Here is a 21048-nt window from a genome sequence, read left to right as displayed (position 1 = left end):
TGGATCTCAGAGTCAACCAATCATAGCAAAGAAGGCGGGACTTGTTCTCAACCTCCTTGGCAACGGTCAAACAGGCTTCACGGACTAAGGTTTGCTTTATGCAAACTGACGACGAGTTATGCAAGTAGGAAGTAAATACCATGAAAACTCTTTACGAATACAATTTCCCCTCTTTCTGTTCTGAATCCTGTCCTCCGGTTGGAGCGCTGTGTTTACCATCACCGCCTGAACACAGCCTACTTCCTCAGGTGACAGGCTGAGCCTACCGCCCCCTCCCATCAGAGATGCTTCTGTCTGAGGTTGACAGCACAACGCAGGACCAGCAACTGCCTCCGCAGCGCGTCTAGGGAATTAAAGAAGCCAGAAAACTTGACCTAAGCGCCTACTTCTTACTTATATAGATTACAGGATCTGTTCGGTCATTTTAAAACCACACACCAAAGAGCAAAGAAGGCGACGGACGGGGCTAACGTTAGTTTAAACTCCACAGACAACCGGCTTCTCTTTTTTTCCCCCCCCTCTCATCTCCTCCTTCTTTTAGTATCACTTAGATGCGATGACAGACTCGGCAGTGGATAGCAAAACGGAGGTCAAGCAGGCGACCAAATATGTCAAAGAGACCGAAAACGTCGCGGAAAAATACTCCGCATTGACCGTCAGCAAGAACAGCAGCGATGTGAACATGAACGTTGGAGAGATGCCCTCCGCGGCGTTCACCGCAGTCCCGACTCTGAAGTCGGTGAAGAAGGTAAGAAACGTGATGCCCGCCATCACTTGCTGCCATTGGGCAAAGAACAGCCGGTCACATGTGAGGAGGACACGTTCACGTTGGTGCGGAGAACTGTGCTGCAGTCAAGTAGGCTACTGCTGGACAGTATGGGGGAAGAAACCGTAGCGAATGCGCTGCAAAGCCACATTCTTTAATATTTAGTACAGTTAGTATTAAAAAGCAGGGTAGTCGGAATTCAGTCGGGTTAGTAGTTACAGTGGGACATATGTATTTGTTCCCATTTCACCTGGTTTGACAGAAGTCTTTATAGAAGAATTACAACTTCTATTGTAATACTGATGTGACATGTCATTTTAAACGGTATTACCGTCAAGCGTTAGGTATTCTTATACCGTTTCTATACAGTGTAAATGTAAATATTCTTTGTTTAGGAAACCAAACCTTAAAGCTTACATGTAAGGCCTTAGTAAGCTCGCTTCCACACTAAGTATGTGGTGGTTAATGCCCTGGATTTTCTGTGAGAAAACATTCAACCCCGCATAACCTGTGGTTATGTAGCTTTTCTTAGAGGTGCAGGAATGTGGATGTTGAAATTGTAAAAAGATGAGTATCAATCAATCGAGCAAGAATCAGAATCAGCCAACTTTCCCTTGAACGGCTCTGCTCAGTGACTGGCAGGTCAGATATTATAAAAGAAAATAAACTCTGTTTATTAAGTGATTCAAGGCTTACAGCCACCTCTATTTTCACTCTAACCAAGAGCATGTACTTTGATGCATTTCTTTGAATTTAATAAAAATTCAATAGAGGTTAGGAACACAGGCTTATTACAGGGTATTCTTGTTGCATGCTTTTTTAAATTTTCGATTGGATTAAAAGCTACTTCTTCTACAAGCCACTTTTAAAAATAAGGTTTAAGTCCTTCAAACAATCTGAGTTGTTTCAAAATTAAAATATATTAGAATATATACTTGAAAGAAAACTGATTTTGATTTTTCTTTATGTTCCTATGCAGTATTAATAAAATATATATACTATATTAAATCCTTGATTTCAGTCCTTGGTAAAGTGAAAAAAATACATGATCAGATCCTGGAAAGGCCTTTTTTCCATTTTCTCTTCATTAAATGTATCCAAAGTAATGTACCCCACGACTTCTGTTCAATGATGTACTTTGATGCATTTCTTTTACGTTTAATTTGAAATATATTACTGTGCTTTGATGCATCAATGAAGATAATCTTATTTCTTTATTTTTAGCTCAAAATCACCCTTTCTACAAAAGAAACTAATGTACATATTTTTCCTTTGATGTCTGATTGCTCTTAGAAATAAAATGTCAAATTTAAGTCAAATTGGGACTTGGCAAAGAAAACTGGATATCAAGTTGGCCAGGAAAGAGTGGAATAGTGCATCCAGCTCTGTTAACCAGTCCAATCAATCCAACTGTTTAACTCTGTCACTGTTGACTCGGTCAGCTGTGACTTATTGCTCAGGCTTCTCATGTGGGTGGGCATCGTCAGTTTTTGGAGCAGCTTGATAAGAGTGTATTTACTGCACACTGTGCACCTGAGGGAAAAGACTTTGAATGTCTTGGCTGCTTTACAACGGCACAAAACAAAAAAGACTTTCTCTAGTCGGATGTTCATATTACACGTCCACTGCTGGTTCCCAGCACTGGATAAATCTGAGTGTTTATCCACTGCTGGTTGCAGGTCGAGGACCGTGTTTCTGAGAACCGGCTCACATTTAGAGGAGAAGATGTTTGTTTTTCTTGCCTCCAGAAATAGCCATTCTTTTTTGTATTTTTTCCCCTGAATATATAACATCCTGAAATAAATATACAACACTTGGTAAAATGGTTTTACAGTAGTTGTTGGAAGGCTGAGATTCTCACAGCAGGATAAGCTTTCACTCTGTTGTTGTTTTATGTTTATTTTTGCCATCCTTAATACCTCTACGTCCTTGTTTTATTTCTTGTGACTCAGCAATATCTTCCAAATGGGACATAAATTACATGAAAGTTCTTTATTAGTTTTAATAATAAAACTAATACAGTTTTATTAGCCTTCAAATGTTAGATTGCATATTATTTGCATAAAATTAGTCATAGATTTGAATCCACACTGGTGACGATTCCGTTTCCTATATTAAAAAAAAGTCTCATTGCAGATTTCGCCTCACAATCTGCTTTGCTTTTGCAACAAACACAGGAAAAGCTTTAAATGAGTCCAACTTACTATGTAGAAACACATAAACGTGTAAGAACGATATGTAATTTCTGCAGATTAAAAGAAGGTTGTTTCCACATATTTCCAATGTCATGGAAACATAGATATTATACTCACTTTATTTTTGCTAAATAATCAACTTGAACGTTAAATCTTTGTCTTTGTCCTACACCTACTGTGTGTCTGTGTTTGCGATTTAGCTTTTGTAAAGACAGCTTGTCTCATACCAAGTTGCATACTCATAATATGAATCAAATTACATAAAAAATTACAAAAAGATAGCAAAGATATCTGCGTTCCCAGCAGCGGGGCTCAGAGACTTTAAAATATTAGTTTAGACCTCCTTACTGTCTGACAGGCAACATTGTGTGGACTGTGAGCTGCCTCCGGGGGGCCTGTTTCCAAACATATTGAATTATAGGAATGTGCATCAGCTTTATGAAAACAACGCTTTGTTATGAATAAAACTGAGCGTCCAGTGTCTGACTCAGACACCTGTTTGCAAAATGAGTCAAAACGACTTCTGCAAATCATTGTAAGAAGACAAACTTTGAAACTGTTTTGGTTTACTCCGCATTGACTTTGACGGTCTGAAAAATGTGTGGTGAATAAATACAATCAATTCTACAAATTTGACTGAGTGAGTGTGATGGTGGGTGAGTCAAAGAACAGCAAACCTCTGCCTCCTCCTTTTTTTTTTTCAATACAAAACAGTTATGCAATACGCACCCCTGCCCCCACCCGCCACCCCCTGTAACGGGACTTACTCACATCGAATTTGTTCCTGCATCATCATTTTGTATCTGATCCCTGTGGAGGTGTGGACTGCTGCGTGCTCACTTTGAAGTTTGGTTATATCATGTTTACAGTGCCTTGCAAACTTATTCGCAGTATTGATCTTCTCCACATTTTGGCATAGTTAAACCACAAACCCTAAAAGGGATTTGTTAGGGTTTTAGGTGACAGACCAACACAAAGAAGGGAGGAATTATGAAGTGCAAGGCAAAGCACATGTGGTTTTTCAAAGATATTAATAAAAATGTGTTCTGTATTTGGAAGACTTAAAAAGAGCATGTGTCAGTTTTCCTTCCTCTGCACTTTGTCTTGGTCTACCATGAACAAGCTCCACAAAATACATTGACCTTTGTGGTTAATTATGTGTCAAAGTGTGGAAAAGTTCAACTGGGTGTTAATATGATATAACAGACACAGCGCCTCCTATGTGAACATAAAATCCTATTATAGCAGGAATGTACACTGCTCAAAAAAATAAAGGGAACACTTTAACATTTAATTGAACACTGAAGTGTTCCCTTTATTTTTTTGAGCAGTATATTATAGTAATATTCACTTGTATATATTTGATGTACATATTGAAGGGAATTTAAACATCACTAAATGTCTAAAAACATTTGGATTGGAAAATATTGGTTAGGTTAGAAATTCAAATTCAAATATCAGCTCAGAGCCTAAAACATTCTGGGACTCTAAAATGGTCAAGTAAATATAAAAATCTTTTTCAACTCTAAACCTTGGTTAAGAATACATCAACTATTTTATGTTGATGGAGCATCTCTGGGGTTTGGGACTAACCTTTTTCTACAGTTTATAGCTGAACAAATAGAAGTAAACAGTTTGCTTTCTTCTCCTTTTGACTATAGTCATATTAAGTTCCTCAGCTTTTGATAGATTCGATTAATGTCCTGTATTATTGTGAGATTATCTAATGTCTCCCCCAAATAGTTCTCAATAGTTTATGTTTTGCATTTTGAATCTTTTTCCACAGTGCAAGACGGAGAGGTCTGGGTAAGGCAGAACGGATTATGCTCTGAAATGATGAGGAATCAAAGTTAATGCTGTAATGAGATAAGGTGGACAAGGGGGAGGACTGCAAAACGAAGGTTCAACGTGAAAGCTTTCAGATCCTCTAAAGACTGTCCCACATTCATCATTTTCAGTCCAGTAAACCCTTCATGCAAGTGATTACACATTTGCCACAGGAGTGTATCACCCTCTCCTGGGGTGATATTCACACTCCATACCGAGTGTGAGTATCACGCAGTGGAAACTAGATGACGTGAAGATACCAAACAAAATAAACTTAGACCCTCTGTCTCAGTTCTAATTATTATTTTTTTTAAACTCAAGTTAGTTAAGGAAGCATTACAACTCATCCTCACAAGTCTTGTTTTGCACCGTTCCCCTTACTTTCAGGATATTTAGTTCATTTTACTACCTCCTTTATCAAATTAAAACATTCATATGGAAATGTTAGATTTTCTTCAAAGTGACGTCAGTACCCAACCTGAAGTAGGTAACTCTACTGTCATTTTCACTTTGATGATAAAATAACTTGAACTTCAAAACTTTTCTGTTCATTCATGCACAGTGACTCACACAGAAGGGACCGATTGTTTCTGCAACATTCTGCAACATGAAATGCGTTAAGCATATTTTAGGATGTTAGCTTTAATATGGCCAACCTCTAACTTAGACTTTCTCTGATGCCCTGTTACCTAAAAAAAGTGAAAAGAATCCTGGTTTAATTAAAGTATTAAAGTAAAGACCCCAAGAGAGTTATTTACCGCAAGTTAATGACTGAATATAGCATCTTAACAGAACAGAGAAAAAAAAATCTGTTCTCCCCTTTAAATCAGTGTGGCTGTACTGCAGGTGTTTATTCATGAAATAAGGCTGTGCGCTATCTTAATCAGGAGAACTTATAGTTTCAGCTCCAGGTCACATAGTCTGTGAGGAAGGCAGGATTAGTTCACAGTGTGTTTTTTGCACAACACGGCGTAATCGGTCATGCATGCATTGATTTAAACAGCAGCCTTTGCATACCAGGAGGAGTGTGCTGACTTCAGCATTATACTTCACTTGAAACTCGCCTTGCCGTGTGCTCTGTTTTACCCGCTGCTCTGGCTGTGTTTGACTTGTTGAATGCAGCGGCTGTGAGCAGTTGGCGGCGAGGATGTGTGTGGATTACAGTTAGATGGTGCCATAGAGCCGCAGTGGCGGTGTCTGGTTAAGTAGTTTTGGTTGCCTTATGTCGGGTGCCACACTGAGCCTTTACGCCACTGACCGACTGTAACACTCTACGGCTTAAGTCTTTGACCTGGCCTGTTATCTGAGAGAGAAAGGGTATTTTTAGCTGCAGGATGGGTCTAAAGAGATGCCTAATGATGCAGCAGAAGGCTAATGGAGAACAGGTTTAATTCCTCCTGCCAATCCTAGTACATTTAGTGCTGCAAATTAGGAACTCAAGCTGAAAATACGAGCTCCAGCAAATGTGTTTTTGTACTTGTTTGCGTGGTGGTGTCGTCATAACTCTGGTTCGTACAATGCTCTAGCTGGACTTAAAAAAAAAAAAAAATCCCCATAAAATAAAAACTGAAGCCTTCAGCAGCGAGTTGTCAAGGACAATGTGGAGCAAACGGCGAGAGAGAGAAAGAGAGACAGGCTTGTTTGAAATTGACCTCTCTTTTTACGTCCTGGCCTGTTTTAGCCAAAGTTGGCCATTTAGAAATTACGGTAATAGGTGGGAACCTCCCCCTGAGCTGCCTGGGAGTGTTCTGGGATAATAGCATCAGGGACACCTGGTACCATCGCGCGCACACACACACAGGACTCAGAGAGGTAGGCTAGAAAGCTGAAGAGCGCAGTAGACAGTGACCGGCAGGTATGGCCCACAAGCATGGACATGGGAGAGAACAGGTGAGTTGCTTGTAATGGTTCACAGGAAACCTATCCTTCTAGATATTGGAATTCCCAGGCAGAGATCAGTTTGGATGACTTGAGACGGGTTACGGTATCCTACTAGCACTGTTTTGCATTGAACTACAAAGGCTTTGTGATGTTATCGCAGGTAGCAAAACCAGTAACCATCATTTACATTACCGTACGTCGTAACAAGGAGTATGGTCTTATTTAAATGTTTACCAGTCGAGAAAGGAAAATGCAAAGTGTGTGCTGAATCCACATAAAACGATCCAGAGGAAAACTCAATATACTGTTTTCCAAGCGTGTGAGAAAGGCCACAGTCTTGGTTGTGAAAACAGAGCCATGCAGAGATCTGCTCTGCTCACCCAGACTCCCAAGCTTCTTGAGTTTCTCTTCAGTTGCATGGTAGACTGCTGAAGTCGAGGTGTGATGAACATTGGGACGAGGGATCATAAGGTCAAGAAGTTAAGAGACTGAAACTACTATGTTTTGTGTTATCTCGTCAGTATTTTGTAGGAGAACGAACTTCTTCCATCCAACCGTGAGGTCACTTCCTGAAAACTGAGCCACATGATGCTTCTCTTAACTTTTTGGCTAAGAGTTGTATTTATGTAAGTCTTTGAGTTGCTACTCCTTAGCAATTTCTATCAAGGCTGAGCTGTTCTGTCATGCTTCTGGGCCAGTGTATGTGCTGTAGTGCACGTTGCTCGGGGGTTTTGTTCTAGTAGCTGTGTGGCCCACCGATTCATCTTCCTTGTGTGTTTTGTCAACTCCAGCGGCCTGCTCAACAGTTTGCACTCCAAACACAAGTTATGGACATTGAAAATAAGAGGTCGAGGGAGGCCGACAGCATTGTCACGAACTGTCTCAAAAGGGGAGCGGTGTGAACTGTATGTGGGAAATTGATGACTGACTTAATGCAGCATTGCAACACCACCAAGACAGAGAAGTCGAATGATCGCGAGTTAGAGAGGACTTACAGAAAAAATGTTCTGCATTTTGTCTGTGCGTCTGCAAGGAGATCAGCCATGATTGGATGACACTGTACAGTGTTACGACTTTACACAGCGCTGTCTGACAGACAGACGGACGCAACATCAAAGCGCGATAATCAATCAATTAAATTTTATTTGTGGAGCACATTTCAGTAGCAAGCCATTTCAAAGTGCTTTACATCATAACAAACAAAAGCACAAAGTCATGCAACATATAATCAACAATCAAAACATTACATTAAGTCAAATGCCATCATTAAATTTGTAATTGATTATGTTTCAAATACAACTCTAAACAGGTGGGTTTTTAGTCGAGATTTAAAGGCACTCAGTGTTTCAGCTGTTTTACAGTTTTCTGGAAGTTTGTTCCAAATTTGTGATGCATAGAAGCTGAATGCTGCTTCTCCTAGTTTGGTTCTGGTTCTGAACCAAACTAGCAGAACAGAACCAGAAGACCTGAGGGGTCTGGAAGGTTGGTACAACAACAGCAGATCTTTAATGTGTTGTGGTACTAAGCCATTCAGTGATTTATAAACTAACAGTATTTTAAAGTCTGTTCTCTGAGCTACAGGGAGCCAGTGTAGCTCCCTGTAGGAAAATAGAGCACAAACCAGGAAAATATGTGCTCTATTTTCCTGGTTTTAGTCAGAACGCGAGCAGCAGCGTTCTGGATCAGCTGCAGCTATTTGATTGATTTGTTGGACAGACCTGTGAAGACGCTGCTGCAGTAATCAATGCGACTAAAGATAAACGCATTGATGAGTTTCTCTAGATCTCGTTGAGACACAAGTCCTCTAATCCTGGAGATGTTCTTTAGGTGATAGAAGGCCGACTTTGTGCTGCATTGACTCTAGATCGCTCCTCTTTAGGTACAAAAATAATAACTTTAGTTTTGTTTCTGTTCAGGTGGAGAAAGTTTTGGGACATCCACACATTTATCTGTTCTAAGTATCTGTTCAGTGATTGGATGGTTCAGAGTCACCTGATGACATCATAATATAGAGCTGTGTATCATCTGTGTAATTATGGTAACTGATCTTATTTCCTGTTATAACCTGAGCTAGTAGAAGTATATAAATATTGAATAAGAGGGGTCCTTGGTCAATCCAAGGTCAATCCATGTGACCTATGACCTCTTTGACGAGAAGTTTCCAATTGAAACAAAGAAATCTCTGTTCTTTATGTAAGATTCAAACCAGTTGAGCACTGGACCGGAGAGTCCGACCCAACTCTCCAGTCGATTCAGTAAAATGTCATGGTCGACAGTGTCAAAAGCTGCACTGAGGTCCAACAGAACCAGCACTGTGGTTCTCCCACAGTTTGTATGTGGATATCATTGAATGCTTTGACTAGGCAAGTCTCTGTGCTGTGGTGAGCACAAAAACCAGACTGGAAGGAGTCAAAGTGGTTGGTTATCGTTAGCTATCGTAAGCTATTTAATTGTTTAAACAGCTTTTTCTGTAACTTTGCTGATGAATGGGAGGTTGCAGATCGGCGTGTAATTCTGCAGTAGTGATTTGTCCAGATTGTTCCTTTTTATCAGCTGTTTGACAACAGTTTTATACTTCATAATCAATTGAACTATAAATTTTTTAAACTAGATTTTCTTTCCTTAATTAAGTAATTGAAATTAATGCATTAATTTTGATTTCTGCATTACTTTGTTACCGACATCTTGTGTGAAGCTCACAGATCAGAAAAAAAAGATGAAGATTGAATCTTCAACTTTCTGACCAGGTGATCATCGATAAGGGTCAATCAAGCTGATATTCGGGTGACTCCAGTCCAGTGTGCATCTCTAGTTTCTGAGAGGACTGGTCCAAGCTTGTATTTTTTTTTTCTATCACAAATTATACGAAACACAAAATGTGCAAAATGAAACGACCCTGGAGACCTTGTGTTGCTGTAAAGTGCTGAGGAACAGCATTACGTGTGGGACTGTGATGTAACAGAATATTTCTTTACATCTGTCTTAAAGCTCATAAGCTTGAAAAATGTGTTCTGATGCTGGAACCAAAGACCAGATTCTCGAACAGTTACGACTTTTATGAAAAGCAAGTGTACAACATACAGACGCTAATCAAGCTTTCGCTGTTCTGATTCATGTGTTTCCAGGGCTTTGATCTGTGGCGCTTTGAAGGCTTCGGTTAGCATGATGAAAAACAAATAGCCCCCGACAACAACTCGAGCCTGTGTATCTGTACAAAGCATAAATCACAGAGCAGCGGAGCGCGTCTAAAAATAAGCAGCAGCTTTCTTCCTCCTGATCCACCTGCGTTTTGCAAAAATGAGCTGATTTCCACCTTTTTCTTTTTTTTCAAAGGACAGTTTTGAGGCTGAAACAGCAAAATGAGTTCAAATATAAGCAGTTACGTAAGCATGTTACCGAGCATCTACACTGCTAATGTGTGGCAATGAGGCTTTCTGTCCCTGTCTGCGTGTGATTTCAGTGTTGCATCTGACTGACTGTTTTTCAGATCCAGTTTGCGAATGCAGAGGACAAGCAGGAGTTCAGCAAGTTTCCGACCAAGGCGGGTCGCCGCTCGCTCTCACGCTCCATCTCACAGTCCTCCACAGACAGCTACAGCTCAGGTACTGTGGACCCCAAGGTTTCAGTATGGGCATTCATGTTTTTATAACACACATACATATCACATATTATTTTGAAAGACATCTGTTAAAGCAACACTCTGCTTTAACAGAGCAGTACACTGTACACTGAGTTGAAAACGTTAAACCTCTTCAGCTTTTTCACATGTTTCACATAGAAGCCACAAATTTCAATCTTTTATCTGGACTTTAGGTGATGGAGAAACACAAGGTAGTTACAAAGTAAGGGAAACCGATGGTAGGTAGAAAAACAGACTTTATGATGTTAGGCTAATGAATTTGGTAAAATAAAACCATGTACTATATGCCATGTGAAGACTTCAGGTAAGTTAAGGTGATTTTATTTATATAGCATAATTTCAGTTTATCAGGATCTTTTTGTTCTAACTAATAGGTTCGATTCCTGTTGTGGGTTGAGTGAGGTATATAAACCAGAGCTAACTTGTCGAGGAAGGTGTTTGGTTAGATGAGACCAAATGTAACATTTTGTCTTTAATCAAAGCTACCTGGGTGAAGGAAAAATAAAAGTGCTATTTCTCACTGTGAAACATGGTGGGGGCTGCGTCATGCTGTGGGAATGCTTTTCTTTAGCAGCTACTGGGAATATGATCAGAGCTGATTGGAAGGTGGATGGAGCTAAATACTCTGCAGGAGACCAGAAAAAATTTACCTTACCGGCAGAAAAACAACCTTAAAATAGACTGAGAACTACAATGGAATAGTTTTGTTCAAAAATACATTAATGTGTAAAATTGGCTCAGCCAAAGTCCAGAGCTGTTAGAGAGTTTGTGGACATATTTTAAAAACAGATGTTATTAACATCCATTCTGACTTAGTTGCAGCTATGTTGTAAATAAGAATTAGCAAGAAAAGTCTCTGGACTTTTCAAAGCTGATCCTTCCACTGAAAGACTTTCTGCTAAAGCTGTAGGTAAATCTGGTTCTACAAAGTACTGATCCAGGTGGGCTGAGTACAAATTAACACCAGTGTTGTCAACTCTTATAAATTCTTTTTAAACCATTTGTGATTATCCTCTTATTTCACAATTATACTCTACTTTGCATTGATTTATCACATAAAATTCCAATAAAATTTTGTGACTGGAATGTGACAAAATGTGGGGAAAAAAAAAAAGCTCAGAGGGTGTGAATACTTTTACAAGGCGCCGTAAATATACACAGGTCCACACGCACGCACGCACACACGCACTCACACACGCACGCACGCACGCACACACGCACACACACACACACACAGGAAGTGCACACAGAGGTCCTTTCTTTCTCACAATAGATGTAAAGTGTAGATTTCATTATTGCCTCCGCTCGTGTGTTTTAACACAAAAGTGAGCTTTTGTGTTCTTCGTTTTCCAGCTGCTTCCTACACCGACAGCTCGGATGATGAAACCTCCCCCCGGGACAAAGCCCAGGTCAACAGCCACGGCAGCACCAACTTCTGTGTGAAGAACATCAAACAGGCTGAATTCGGACGGCGGGAAATTGAAATAGCAGAGCAAGGTGCCCACACGGATGTAACAGCTATGTAGAAGATAATATAGATTTTTCTTTGCAGAAGTTGAAACCCAAACAGTAGTTTCCTGATTAGTGTAGTTTTGAGTTTGCAGCTTTTTTTCTGCTCTGCAGTGAAAGGAAACAAACTCGTTTTGCTGTTTGGCAGTGTGCATAGTAGACTGCTTTTTAAAACTTCTAAAAACAAAGAACCAAACAAAGAAAGCAGTTTCTTATTCCTGGATATTTGCCAAAAAAAACCCCCGCTTACTACCACTACACGACTTGCTATAATTTATCTTCTAATTTCACAGCAGTTAAGACCCTATCTTATGCAGTACTGATGTCATTCTGAAAACATTATTACGGATCAGTTTGTTTTTTATCGTTTCGTACGTCCTTTTACTTTCAACGCTCAAAGATGCGGTGCTGTAGTCTCTCTCTTCTGTCTGCTGTGTTTCTAGCTGTTTACATTGTTCAAGGGAAATATGTGAACGCCTGACAAGTGTTTATTAGGCTTTAAATCTGCAGGGCTGTAGATGGTATGTTGCTGTTGTTCTAGTAGTTTGTCATATTCCTGCCGTTCTTTTTATAACCGTCTTGTAGGAAGAGATTGTTGTTATTACTTTTTTATTTAAAAAAAAAATGCTGTTACTGATTCACTCGTTCCAATCAAACTCAGACTCTTATCGTTTCTTTATTAAAAGTACAAACGTAGCGTATATGCTCTGATTCATGTAGCATTTTTATACCAATCATCACACCCATGTTTATCTCAGGGGTTCCCCAAGCATGTTGGAAAATACAGAATTTGACTCTATCTTTAAACATTTCCAGCATTTAAAATAACGTTTCATTTACTTATTCCTTACTTGAACACCTGAAATATAAAAGTTAAAATATATAATTTGTAGATGGTAAATTTTCATTTGTATTTTTCAAATTATAGCATATCTTTATGTCCAATCCATAAATCTACACTTATCAGAGAAACTGATTCGCTGAAACAGATTTATTTTTTATTTTTTATTTTTATTGAAAAAACCACAAAAAAAAACCCCTTAAAATTAGTTTTCAAGTGAGAAACAAATGTTCGTAGCTTTTAAGTTTTATATATTTTTGCTTCACAGACATGTCTGCCCTGATCTCGCTGAGGAAGAGAGCCCAGGGGGAGAAGCCCCTGGCCGGGGCCAAGATAGTGGGCTGCACCCATATCACTGCTCAGACCGCCGTATGTTCTGTCCTCTCGTCCTGTCCTCTGCGGGCCCAGCTGATGTTTCTTTACAGCTCACGTCTTCTAACTTTTTATACACGTGTGTGCAATCCGTCATCCCCTCTTAGGTCCTGATTGAAACTCTGGTGGCCCTCGGGGCCCAGTGCCGCTGGACTGCCTGTAACATCTACTCCACTCAAAACGAGGTGGCCGCTGCTCTCGCTGAAACTGGTGAGATTCGTCCCCTCCAGAAGCTTGTGGGGCTTTTTCTGTGTAATCTACTGGTTTAAAGCATGACGCTTTCTGAAATGAATCGCTTGGCAACATGAAGTCGAGATTTACTGTCCTGAACAGCAACATAATAAATCATCTGAATTTTACAAAGTGTATGAATAACAGGGAGAAAAAATGAGAAAACCTTTTTTTTTTCATTAGCAAACCTGCAGCAGCAACACAATCTCTTTTTCACTGTGGACATTATCTATGGGTTGTTAGAGAGTATTTTTCATATAATCACAGTCAGTAGACCAGTAATAAGTATCGATAGTTGAATGTATCAAAAGCATCCAGATAGAGACTTTTCCTTTAACTTTGATTGGAATCCCGAGCTACAAAACAGACAAAAATTAATTTTAGATTCTTCAATCTAATTTGTTTGTTTGTTGTTTTATTTTGTATTTTAAGTTTTGCCTCAAAACCTTGAAGAACGGCATTAGTAAATACAGCGTGTGGGTTAGCCCCAGCTATCAAATTTGTAATCCAGGCAAAAATAAAATCCTGTTATTGTAGCGACCTGCATTTTAACGGATAAAAGTAGATTAGGTTTTACTTCATCTTAGTAGTAAGTCTGAATGAACCCTCGGTGACCTAGAAAGTTAACCGTTTCATGCTTGTGTTTTTTATTATGTAATAATCCCACCCTAATGGGCTTCCGTCTTTGCCCGTCGTGTGTGTGTGCTGCTTCCTGCAGGTGTACCTGTGTTTGCGTGGAAAGGTGAATCAGAGGACGACTTCTGGTGGTGCATTGATCGCTGTGTCAACAGCGACGGCTGGCAGGCCAATATGGTATTATGAGTGCAGTTGCATCATGAATTTAACACCTCTCGCTCTCTGGGGCCTCCCTAAATCTTTGATGCAGTTAACCGATCTCCTCTTTGGTTCAAATGAAAGATCTTGGACGATGGTGGAGATTTGACCCACTGGGTTTACAAGAAGTATCCCAGCGTGTTCAAGAAGGTCCGAGGGATCGTGGAGGAGAGCGTCACTGGCGTTCACAGGTGAGACAATTTGGTCGTTTTCATTTCAAGCCTCTGTTTCTGCTTCTCGTTTCCAATTTGTTCTCTGTTTTCCTGGAAAAGTCGGGCTTCACCTGAATGCATTTGCTTATAAATATTCTGAATATTGTGTCAACAGGAACAATAAGCAAGGGTGTCGAAGAGGTCATGTTGGTATTGATACATGTCACTGTGGGCTTAAGAGGACTTTGCCCTTATGTAACTTCGGGGAATTGGAGAAACATGACGCAGCCAAAATATACGCTTCCATAGACTCAATTAGCGAGAGGCTCCAGAAAGCTCAGTGTCATAAAGACTGGCGTCTCGCTTTCATTGGATATGAGCAAAGGTGTCATGTGACCCGATTGGCCTAAACGCACTTCCTGCTGTGTCTTCTCAGATTGTATCAGCTGTCTAAGGCGGGTAAGCTGTGTGTCCCTGCGATGAATGTGAACGACTCGGTTACGAAGCAGAAGTTTGACAATCTCTACTGCTGCCGCGAATCTATTCTGGATGGGTGAGCAAGATTAGAACGTTTTAAATATTTACAGTAGGCTGTATAAAAAGACTCGTGGGCTTTTTTCACACTGCCCAACATTAATCAGACTAATCTTTTTTCCTGTTAAAAGACTTTTGGATTACCAAAATAAAATCCGTTTTAAATGCAAGAATAACAGGAGGAGTATTGTTTGTTTTTATTTACTAAAATTGACAGGTTTCACACTTTCATCATACACATCTTTTTATTTCTGCCCAAAAACAGTCAATGAGAGTACGGTCAGAGCTTTTTGACAACCATCTCAAAACGTTGACCTTGTCAATGCCATGATGTAGATGTTTCTTCAATGCATCCACACATTGTTCTTTTCTCAATATGAAATGTGTGTGTAGATTTTAAAGAAAATAGGGAAGATCTCCTCACTTTATTATGATATTTGGTAAATAGAATAATTTTTTAGAACTATAACCAACCTAAAACAGGAAACATTTAGTCTGTTTTAATGTCTGATAGTGAAGACAAAAGTACAATGTTTCATTTAACATCGTCTTTAATTCCTGATGTTTACTGCTTCCATTTTGTTTTTTTTTTCTTTAAATTATGTAAAATAATAAATTAAAGATGGTCCTGAATGATTATTTCACTTTTCTCTGATAGCTTGAAAAGGACCACGGACATAATGTTTGGAGGCAAACAAGTGGTTGTGTGTGGTTATGGGGAGGTGAGTCATTCCTATATTTAAAAAAAAAACACAAAACAAACAAGGGACAAAAGCTTTTACTTGAAATGATTGAATTTCCACTGGTGCAGCTGACCTTTTTATTGCACTGCCTTGTGATCTGTAGGTGGGAAAAGGCTGCTGCACTGCTCTTAAAGCCCTTGGCGCCATTGTTTGCATCACAGAGATTGACCCCATCTGTGCTCTGCAGGCATGGTGAGTCACTGCACATTACAGTTCGGCACTCCTCCATCAATAAATGTGCGCCACTAGAATTTCTGTGCTTGTGCATTGAATTAGCTGCGATGCTAACCGGTGCATTATTATGTCGTCTTTTAATCCGCTTACTTCCTGTCTTGCGTAAACAAAATACTGAGATCTGGTTTGTGTGTCCGCACAGTATGGATGGATTTCGAGTGGTCAAGCTGAGCGAGGTCATCCGGCAGATGGACGTGGTGATAACTTGCACTGGTACGGAGTCCCACGCAGTGACAGCCGTTACTTCTGCTTTAATGGCCACAGCGTTGGCCATGTGCAAATTATGTGTCTCGTTTTAAATATCATTCCCTTTTGAATTCAGGGATTTTTTTCAGAGGTCACCAGCTTCCGTTTGTTTATTTGCAGGGAACAAGAACGTTGTTTCCAGAGAGCATCTTGACCGAATGAAAAATGGCTGCATTGTCTGCAATATGGGACATTCCAATACAGAAATCGATGTGGTAATTTCATTGTTTTTCTATTATTTATTTATGGAAAAGTTCCCATTAAAAAAAAACAAACAAAAAAAAAACTGCCTGATTTAAGCTCAAGTTGGCAGACATTCACACACTTTCATGGGGGGAAAACCCCTATTATGTTCTTTGTTCTTATAATCCTGTGAGCTTTGCAAATATGCCTTCAAGTTTTATTCCTCGCTGGAATTTATCACAAGTATAAAGCTCCTGATTTAGAAATTAGGGTGATTAGAGGTAAAGAGGTTAAGCTCCATCTATTATTAAAGGTGAGGAATGTGGAATATGACCTTTAAACTGGCTTGGTTTCTCAGCCCAATATGTCCATCTTTCCTTTTTACTCCCTGAGTGACGAACTGTTACTTGATTTGAATAATTTAAGAGCAGGCATCGGCCAACACCAAGTCACGGTCTGATGCTTCATTAAAGGTAATAAAATTAATGCCACGTTCACGGAATAGATTAAAAATACTTATTCACACAGCTATTTTTTGAGGTTGCTCTATTTATGACTGAAAGCTGCAGATATTTTCTCAGGTCAACCTTTCTCGGTTTGGTTAAGAAAGTTACTGTAATGTTCCTGCAACACATTACATGAAATAGATTTGTTTCATAATATATATCTGATTCAAAATTACAGCTACAGTCCTGCTTCTGCTGAAAATGTTTACATCCAGAGCAGTTTGTTTTACTCTCTGTTTATGTCTCATTGTTAATAATTTAGCTTGTAATATAATCCATGATGGTTGCAGTTAATTTTATACAGAAAAAAGCATACACTGACTTTAAACATGGTTTTTAGAGTTGTACAATTAGAAGACCATTATTGAAAATGCCCTCAGCACAGCGCCCTCTGCTGCACAGTGTCTTTTCATGCTTGAGGGAAGCAGGGAACATCATGTTACAGACACAGTGAGCCTCTAAGGAGTTGATGCGGCTTCTCTCCGTTTCCCACTGTGAACATCAAAGTAAAAGCTTAAAAAGCGTAGATGCGAAGCGAAAAACCCAGAGTCAATTAACAAAATAATGTGCATGGAATCAGCTGTGCACGTGAATATCGCCCGCATCTCAACTTGTGTAGCGTGGAGTGAAGAAAATCAGACAGAAGACCATCATCGGGTACCGGGAGTAGAATTTCATCCTGATAACTGTTATTATATATTTGATCTGTTATCTGATCTGATTCGGTAGTGAATAGACATGGTGGTGAAAGCACTGATGGGTAAATGATCAAATAGTTACATTTCTTTGTTCCCTCAGAAAGGCCAAGGCTTTGATTTTCATGTGATTTTACGTCATATTACCACCATTACGCTCGTCTTTTCATCCGCATGTGATGGAAACCCAGCACAGTCAAGCTCATTTGTGTTTGGTTTAGTTCCAGATGACTTTTAATTATTCCCTTCTTAATTTTTTTTTGTGTGTGTGTATTTTCCTTTGTGCTCTTCAGGCGAGCCTACGCAGCCCCGAGCTGACCTGGGAGAGGGTTCGCTCTCAGGTTGACCACATCATCTGGCCAGATGGGAAGAGGGTCATTGTGCTGGCAGAGGTAAAGTCGCAGGACAAGTCCACAGTAAAACCTCACTGTTCCTGACATACGTCAGACTTTACTTCTATTTTATTTAGTGTGTTTACTTGAACGTATGATAAAGGCTCGGTATGCGTTCCGGTTCTCCTCAGGGTCGTCTTTTAAATCTGAGCTGTTCTACAGTGCCTACGTTCGTGTTGTCCATCACTGCTACTACTCAGGTCGGCTTTATTGCAGTACAATGTTTGCAAGTGTCGCTGTAAAAGTCTTACATCTGCTGTTGGCTCTGTGTTGTCTGTAGGCTCTCGCCTTGATTGAGCTGTACAACGCTCCAGAAGGACGATACAAACAAGACGTTTATCTTCTGCCCAAGAAAATGGGTAGGAGTTTCCCTAAATCCTGCTCCCTGCTGCCACCTTATGACTCCCCGAGGGGTTTACAGCATTTATTTACTGGAGCTGAGGATGATGTCCTCTTTATGTATAATGAATTACTCTCTGTCTTTGTTCTAAGATGAGTACGTGGCCAGTTTGCACCTGCCCAACTTTGATGCCCACCTCACAGAGCTGTCCGATGAGCAGGCTAAGTACATGGGGCTGAACAAGAACGGCCCGTTTAAGCCAAATTATTACAGGTGGGGGTCAGTTTGTGATTTCCCATGATTACGCTTTATTATAATACCAACAAAGAAATCCATTAACACCTTCTTTACTTCTACAGGTACTAATAAAGATGTCTGCTACTCAGCGAAACGTTGCCCTGGGATAAACAGAGATATCTATTTTATTTTCTAAGCTACTGCAAAACGAAGGAATTATTTTACTTATGCTGAATGTAACTTATTAATAGCACCTTAGGAGTAGATCTAAATATTTCAGGATAAGACATATATAGAGAACTTATAATATATAATGAACTAACATTGGTCTGTCTTGTGTTCAGAGAGCATCCTACTTGCATGCATTGATGTTTCCATGTATTTAGTTGTTAATCAGTTTTTGTTTCCTGATCACAGAGCTGTTGATTTGTTCGTTTACTCTATTTGACGCGCAGTGCCAAACTATGGCCGTTTCTGTTTCATTTGTCAGTGTTGTGGAGAATTTATGGGCACATTCTGTCAACCGGAGTTTAGGCTGAGCCAAAGCAAGCTCTGTGATGGCATGCACATTATCTTAGTAGTTTTGTATGCATGAAAGCATTTTTGAATGCTACCTGCACATAAGCCCTAAAAGGTAACATCCACTAGATCATGAAGTATAACAAAAATGTGTTTATATACATTTTTTTTGTAACAATACAACCATATTATTTTTGGGATTTTTTTTGACAAGGTAGTTGAAGAATACAGGATTTTCCAAACGTATACAAATAAAAATCTGAAGAGTCTTACATCCAGCACTTTTTCTTTCCACTGAGTCAAAGCTTTGCATAACCGCCTTCTACTCAAATTAGAGCTGCACGTCTTTAGAGACTAACGTTTTGTCCATTCCTCTTTGCAAAATAGTTCAAACTTATTCAGATTGGATGGAGGCCTTTGGTTCAGATTTCATTGTAGCTCTGGTTGTTTAGGTTGAAAGGTAAACCTCCTCCCCCGTCTCAAACTTGCTGCTTCTGGTTTCCTTTCCGGACTCCTATATTAACTCTGACAACTTCTCAATAATTCCTGCTGAAGAAAAACATCCCCTTTGCATTATGCTGCCACCACCATGTTACACAGTGGGGACGGTGTGCACTTTTCCACTGCAAAGTACAAAACTGTTAGCTAAAATGATTTTACTTTTGTGTCATCTGACCAGAACACTTTCTTCCACATATTGACTAAATCTTCTATGCGGCTTTATGGTAAAAGTTTTTGCCTTTGTTCTTGATACTCGTCCAAAATCCTTTTTGTAGAGTTCACAGCTAGTAGTAGTGTCGTCGACAGATTCTCCAACCTGAGCTGTTGATCTCTGCAGCTCCTCCACAGTAACCTCTTGTTCTACTTCTCTGACTAATGCATCATTTTTCCATTTTCAGATGAATACTGGTAAGCTAGGGGCAGTGAGGTAGTGTAGAAGTGCTTGACTCACTTTTCAGATTTTTATTTGTAAAACAAATAGGAAAAAATGTAAACCATTACTGTTTTTTTTTCCTCACTCCACAAATATGCTGCTGTGTGTTGCTTTATCAAATGAAATCCTTTGAAGTTTCTGGTTGAAACGTAAAAAAAAAAAAAGGTGAAAAAGCTTCAAGGATGTGAATACTTTTTTAAAGCACTGCAAATCAACCTTATGATTAACAGAAGTTTAACAAAAGAAAAAAAATAACAGGAATAGTTTGTTTTGACACATGATGTGTTAAAATTAAAGGCTTTACATTGTCCTGGAGGGAACTTGGGAAAAACCTGAAGAGTAAAGCCACAAGAGCTCTCTCAATAAATGATAGCTCCCCTCATTTATTTCCAACTTTCCATTTGCTCTGTCACATTCCAATCCTGATCTCTGTCACTGTAAAAACCTTTTGCCTGAATGATGCCTTTTAAGGCCGTGGTATGAATGTGCCTTTTTGATTTTTTTTATAACCCTGTATTCAACGAGGTTGGGACACTGTTGTAAATGGAAGAAAAATACACATTTTTTTTTTCCTTCTCCAGAAAGAGAAATTTCGATCTTTCCGGTTAAGAATTATTGTTTTTATTGGAACAAATAAAAGACTAAAGTTTCTGTCTGTGAGAATCAAATGCTGGCAGCAGAGAAACCTAATTTGAACAGTTGCATTTTATTTCCATTAAAACTGTACACCCAAAGTTTTAATGGGTTTGAGTATTTGCACTATTTGCTCCAATTTGGAAATCCCACGAGTGTCCAAACTTGTTTTGAAACAGGTTTTCTATACCAACCATCAGCGCTGACCTTAATTTAGCGAATCGTCGTTCCTTTTTTAACAACCTACTTAAACGTAACGTCTTCCTTCCACTGCTTATGGTACTAATTGTAGCTTTAACATATGAGATGTATTTTAAGAAAAATAATGAACTTTATGTCTGGCATATGATTGTCACTGTCTTAATTTGATTCAACTGTGTCACCTTAATTAACATTTTATGTGATTAAAATTACATTAAGTGTGTACTATGTATGTAAATTCATGCATTAAATCAGCAATAAAGCAAAGCTTTTTAACCGACTTTAAAAGTGTGGAGTTTTTGTGCGTGTGTGTGGAGAATGAGTCATTTTAGAGATAAAATTGGAGTTGAAAACAGCAAGAACTTCCTCCTGGCTTCCAGAATGAGCCTTAACGCTACATTCC

The 21048-nt window shown here is 39.4% G+C and overlaps 1 protein-coding gene across 2 annotated transcripts; it reads left to right on the top strand.

Annotated features, from left to right (window-relative positions):
* The first annotated feature begins 66 nt into the window (after nucleotides 1-66).
* On the top strand, nucleotides 67-20925 carry ahcyl1 (adenosylhomocysteinase-like 1). Of its 2 annotated transcripts, none has more exons than XM_008413285.2 (17): nucleotides 67-748; nucleotides 10157-10271; nucleotides 11663-11806; nucleotides 12928-13028; nucleotides 13139-13241; nucleotides 13981-14075; nucleotides 14181-14287; nucleotides 14685-14801; nucleotides 15441-15504; nucleotides 15629-15717; nucleotides 15902-15972; nucleotides 16126-16220; nucleotides 17683-17781; nucleotides 17913-17981; nucleotides 18062-18140; nucleotides 18274-18394; nucleotides 18481-20925. In XM_008413285.2, exons 1-17 carry the CDS (start codon nucleotides 557-559, stop codon nucleotides 18485-18487), a joined length of 1668 nt encoding a protein of 555 aa, XP_008411507.1. In that variant the 5' UTR covers nucleotides 67-556; the 3' UTR covers nucleotides 18488-20925. The 2 variants fall into 2 exon arrangements, with proteins under 2 accessions (XP_008411507.1, XP_008411508.1); XM_008413286.2 differs by lacking the exon at nucleotides 67-748 and adding an exon at nucleotides 6582-6678.
* The last annotated feature ends 123 nt before the right edge of the window (nucleotides 20926-21048 follow it).

This window comes from Poecilia reticulata, linkage group LG7 (genome assembly GCF_000633615.1).
Source record: "Poecilia reticulata strain Guanapo linkage group LG7, Guppy_female_1.0+MT, whole genome shotgun sequence".
In the NCBI taxonomy this organism is placed as follows: Eukaryota; Metazoa; Chordata; class Actinopteri; order Cyprinodontiformes; family Poeciliidae; genus Poecilia; species Poecilia reticulata.
Note: the sequence above shows the minus strand (reverse complement) of the source record. Positions and strands in the feature narration are given on the sequence as shown.

What these genes read in the sequence shown, in the direction of transcription:
- ahcyl1 (XM_008413285.2), top strand. Translation starts at nt 557, where the DNA reads ATGACAGACTCGGCAGTGGATAGCAAAACGGAGGTCAAGCAGGCGACC. An exon ending in AATTGAAATAGCAGAGCAAG is followed by an intron (nt 11,807 to 12,927) that starts GTGCCCACACGG and finishes TTTGCTTCACAG; the next exon opens with ACATGTCTGCCCTGATCTCG. An exon ending in AGCGTCACTGGCGTTCACAG is followed by an intron (nt 14,288 to 14,684) that starts GTGAGACAATTT and finishes GTGTCTTCTCAG; the next exon opens with ATTGTATCAGCTGTCTAAGG.